The sequence below is a fragment of the Watersipora subatra genome, chromosome 3, assembly GCF_963576615.1.
Source record: "Watersipora subatra chromosome 3, tzWatSuba1.1, whole genome shotgun sequence".
Classification (NCBI taxonomy): domain Eukaryota; kingdom Metazoa; phylum Bryozoa; class Gymnolaemata; order Cheilostomatida; family Watersiporidae; genus Watersipora; species Watersipora subatra.
Window position 1 is genome coordinate 5,519,292 of NC_088710.1, and position 5,404 is coordinate 5,524,695.

General features: G+C 33.5%; 1 protein-coding gene across 1 annotated transcript in view; it reads left to right on the forward strand.

Moving 5' to 3' along the window:
• The first annotated feature begins 1,590 nt into the window (after positions 1-1,590).
• The window catches only part of LOC137390275 (uncharacterized), a 9,469-nt gene continuing 5,655 nt past the window's right edge, over positions 1,591-5,404 (forward strand). The window contains exons 1-3 of the mRNA XM_068076610.1: positions 1,591-2,173; positions 2,799-2,936; positions 3,944-4,081. Of these exons, the coding sequence (XP_067932711.1) occupies positions 1,591-2,173; positions 2,799-2,936; positions 3,944-4,081 (859 nt within the window). The remainder of the gene's footprint in view (positions 2,174-2,798; positions 2,937-3,943; positions 4,082-5,404) is intronic.

A 5,404-nucleotide genomic window follows, 5' to 3' on the forward strand; every position in this document is an offset into this window, starting at 1 on the left:
CCAATATAAAGTTATATATGCGTACTACTACACATAACTGCTCACAAAATCTGAATATTTAACCATCCGCATAAACGTATTTGATTTTATCAACATTGGCTAATGAAATTAGGTTGAGATCAACTCAAACCTTGATTTTATTTTGTACTTATTCAACAACTGTATTGCTAAATCTTTGTTTCGTCAAAAGAGAGTTAAGAAGTATACATATACCTACTAGTTTCAAGTCTTCTTTGTATAAATTTTTGTTCTTACATTTATGACATCACATTGCAATACCTTTTTATTTATTTTTGTTAGTTCATTTTTGTGTGATACCATACTATGTAAGACAGTCCTTCTATAAAAATGATTATGCACTGCCCAATATATATACACTAGGTGAGTGCTTGACGTAGTGGAAGTTCTAAAAAGATTTTTGAGCCAAAATTATTTTTTTAATCATCATCCACAATATTTACCATTCTAACTGTCAAATAGAGGTATTTGTTATTTCTGTGTGTGTCCAGACAATGCATAATTGAAGTATTCGGAAGCTCGCAGCTTAGCTTAAACAAATTGTTGAAAAAGATTTCCTGCTTCTTATGCTACACATTCGTTCAAAACTTATATATACTGAATACATACTAAATATATACCGGTATATACATATATATACCGCACCAGAAGAGCGCATCACATGAAACAGATTTGTAGCGTTTTTACTAAAAATTTACTTTACTCTTAATACTTCTATTATATATATATATACATATATATACATATATATATAAATATATAAAAATTTGTTTCCTCACCCCGGTTAAACCATATGGGTGGTAATTTCTGCTCTAACTCGGGTCTCCTACCAGAGACCTAGAAGTTTGAGCACTCGCCTCAAGATCTTAGATGTTCCCAATAGCGCACTTTTCTACAACTCACCTGAGTTGATTGCTGTCGGCATTTGGGCAAGCCACATTTTATGCGCCGGTGTATATATATATATATATATACAAATATAATATATTGAGCTTGAAGCAGTGTCAATAATGTTCAAATTATTGCCTCATAACTATTTTTCAATCATGCGGATGAATTTAGTCGTAGGCCTACTGCTGCAAATCTACAAGTCTTCCCATATACGCTGCCAGCACCGGCGAAAGCACCACAAGGCTATCAGTGGTGAAATGTGAACTAACGCGCCGAGTAACACTGGTAGTCGCCGGCGGTCAACACAAGATTTCAGCGCTGTTCAACTTTCGCGAAGAGCTGCAGGCAAACATTTCCCAAAAAGCACTGTACAGGTTAAAAGTCAGCACTTTGGAGATAGCATGGCTAGCACCCAGTTTTATGCCATCACTAGCGGACGCAGCTTTATGTGAACATAAGCCGCCGAGCTTAGCGCTGCAAGTATTTTGCTGCGGTGTCACGCATATGATATAGGAACAAGGCTTGAGTAGTTTGTGAATTAATCTGAACAAAAGACGCATAGCTATTATCAATACTAGGACACTTGCAGTACTAACCTATTGTAGCCACTGAACTATTGAAATTGAAATCAGCGCACTGATTGATGAGGAGTAGAGCAGAGCCACAAAACAGATAACAAGCATGACATATTATACGGAGGAGCTGAAGGCGTTGACGGAAAACTTTATTGACTCTTGGAATTCTAGTAGTTCCTATTATAAAAAGAAGCTGCAAGAAGCAAGCATAGAATCCCGGTTCGTGTTGATGATGCAAGTGAGAGGAAAGGCAAGTACAACAGACAATGCGATATTAGTGGCAGCATGGGTGCGTGACTTGACTGGACTACAACTGATGTTAAATGGGTTCACACAGGCACAGAAGTATGAGGCATTTACCTTCGCAAACAACAATGGTAACACAGCTCTACACAATGTTGTGCAAGATAGAGGTACATATGATGCAAGTTCTGCAAGATGCGTGGAAATTGTAGACTACATACTAAGCTCGATATCGGTCGACAATGGAATAAGACTGTTGAAACAACAAGCAAAGTCCGGTAACAGCGTTCTGCACACAGCAGCGCGGTCAAACAATTTAGCCATAATGAAATACATATTTGACAGGATACCGCGGCAGACCAGAGAAGAGCTGCTCAGGATGAGAAATTGTCTTGATATATCTCTGGCAGATATGTCTGTACCAGCTACCATCTCAGCATTGGCAGGTGACTATAAACCCTTCTCACAACTGGCCTCATGTTAAACCTAGGGAAGCTATGACTAACTTGTTGATATAGTCTGTTAAAAATAGAAAAATATTACTAATAACAGATGGTGAGAAGTGAAGTCGAGACAAAATGTAAAATACTCAATTATAGTTTGTATAATATAGATTCATAGACAGGACAATACTCAGTTATAGATAATAGAATACTCAGTGATAGATAGTACAATACTCAGTTATAGATAGTACAATACTCAGTTATATACAGTACATTACTCTGTTATGGAAAGTACATTACTCAGTTATGGAAAGTACATTACTAAGTTATAGATAGTACAATACTCAGTAATGGAAAGTACATTACTCAGTTATGGAAAGAACACTACTCAGTTATGGATAGTACGATACTCAGTCATAGAAAGTACAATACTCAGTCATAGATAGTACAATACTCAGTTATAGATAGTATAATACTTAGTTATAGATAGTACAATACTCACTTTCCGACTACGAGAAAAATTGTTCATAGAGAATCCCTGAACATAGATCATTCTTTCCTCTCCTTACATGCATTTAGCAAGTTGAACCAATAAAATGTATCAAAAACTATATTGAAAATTTACAAGCAATCCAGACAACAGTTGAATACCAGAAGAATGAACTTCGAGAATATCAAAGGAAAGGTGGAAAACCAAAACAAAGTGTTGATGAGCTTCTCACAATGGAGTTCAAACAAACAGATGAAGTTGAACAGGGAATAAAAGGTAGATGATGTATGTTAAGGTACTATCAGTTTTTGTATTCATTTGAAGAAAAGTTTGCTGTTACTAAAACTCACTGTTACGGTGGATTTACTTTATGGTATTCATCATGTACAGACACATACAGTTACTTTTACAAAATGAATTAAATAGTTATTAATTTCTTTTGTGAATTTTGATTTGCGCGAGTTTGAGATTCGCAACGCATCCAAAATCTGGTTACTGATCAGCACAGAAGTCATTGGTCGCAAAAGATAATCTCTTAAAGGTGAAATTACACAAAGTTAGTAGATTTTATCAGAAAGTATTGATATTCTTTTAGCATTTGCGATTGATGTTGATGTTTTAGACAACCTAACTGTAAGGGTGGATCAAGATTAGAATTGACAGAACTTGATTGCAGTTAAACACTCAGATTTGGTGAATGTGCAACGGTGACATCTATAGTTGCAAAGAGACAGAAATAATAGAAAGTTATAATGATACAACTTAAACACAATAGCCAATACCAACTATAGCCACGAAATCTGCTAGTGACATCATTTTGGACATATTTTTCTTTAGGGCATTTTAACCACAATCAAGTTTTACCATTTTTAATTTTGAAACACTTGGCAGTCAGATCACCTTAAACATAAAAAACAATCGGAAATGGTAAAAAAACCCGATTTGATTTTTTTTTAAAATTTTAATATAAAATTTTAAAAATTCTAGTAAATTTTAAAAATTTAAAATTTTTTTTGGATGAAGTATTAAAGTTTTGTGCATTTTCTTCTCTAAAAGTCATTCTCTAGGCTACAGCAGCTCAATCAACTTTTAGCTAACTTGATGAAAACCAGAGAACGACAGAACAGTAAATTTTGAGTGTTTACGCAGAGAGTAAAATAGACAAACTTGAGGCGTTAGTTTTCAAAACTGAAATACTAGAGTACATACTTTGGCACCACAGAACAAATCATTTACAATACTTTTAATGTAAATGATTGGAGTAAAAATAAAACTGTTTTTAGGTTTACAAGCGACAGTTAAAGAACAAAAAGAGGAAATTGAAGGATATCGAGAACGCACCCAACAATTGGAACAAACAGTAGAATATCTTGTGAAGAAGGATCTGAAACATACTGAGGAAACTAGTCAGCTAAAGAAAGGTGAGAAAATCCATGAATACTGCAAGACTTAAAGACAGCACAATACATATTCCGTTATAACTAGAGCAGTAGTCAAAGATGGCACAGAAGTCTTTTGGAGACTTTGATATTTTCAGTTATAGAAAGTACATTAGTCAATTATAGAAGGTGTATTATTTAGGTATAGATAGTACAATACTGAGTTATAGATAGTACAATACTCAGTTATAGATAGTACAATACTGAGTTATAGATAGTACAATACTCAGTTATAGAGAGTACAGTATTCAGTTATAGATAGTACAATACTCCATTATATACAGTATAATACTCAGTTATGGATAGTATAATACTCAGTTATATATAGTATAATACTCAGTTATAGATAGTACAATACTCAGTTATAGATAGTATAATACTTGGTTATAGATAGTACAATACTCAGTTATAGATAGTACATTACTCAGTTATAGATAGTATAATACTCGGTTATAGATAGTACAATACTCAGTTATAGATAGTACATTACTCAGTTATAGGCAATACAATACTCAGTTTTAGATAGTATAATACTCGGCTATAGTTAGTACAATAATCAGTTATAGATAGTACAATACTCAGTTATAGATAGTACAATGCTCGGTTATAGATACTACAATACTGAGTTATAAATAGTACAATACTCAGTTATAGACAGTACAATACTCAGTTATAGACAGTACAATACTCAGTTATAGACAGTACAATACTCAGTTATAGATAATACAATACTCAGTCATAGATAGTACAATACTCAGTTATAGATAGTACATTACTTAGTTATAGATCTTGTAGTACCTGGCTATAAATAGTGCAATAGTCTGTTATGTACAAAATAGCACTCAGCTTTAGGTGTTAAATTACCATAGAAAATAATGGCACTGAAGAGTTGAATAATTTTAAACTTCTGCTGCTAAGGAATTTGAGTCTATTGCAAGCAGCTGTCTTTCATTAAAATTAGAATTGCATCATTACTACAGTCACTCCTAGGTTAGCAAAGTTTAATATTTGTCAGCTTTGTCATTTATGATCAAGCGTATAGTAAATATTACGAGAATGCTGACTTATCTATATTTAACACTGAAACTATAGAAGCAGCCAGAGTTTTCAAATATTTGCTAGTCATTCAGATATGACATGTCATAAATATGTCAGTTTTTAAAGTTCATCCAACAGAAAGAAAACAAACCAGATTTATATATAGTACTTTATTGTTCTTGACATAGTCCAAACATGATTAAGTTATAACTGTCTAAAGCTGTTAACATTTTCATCTCACACCTCTTGTCACACATTTCTAGCCAG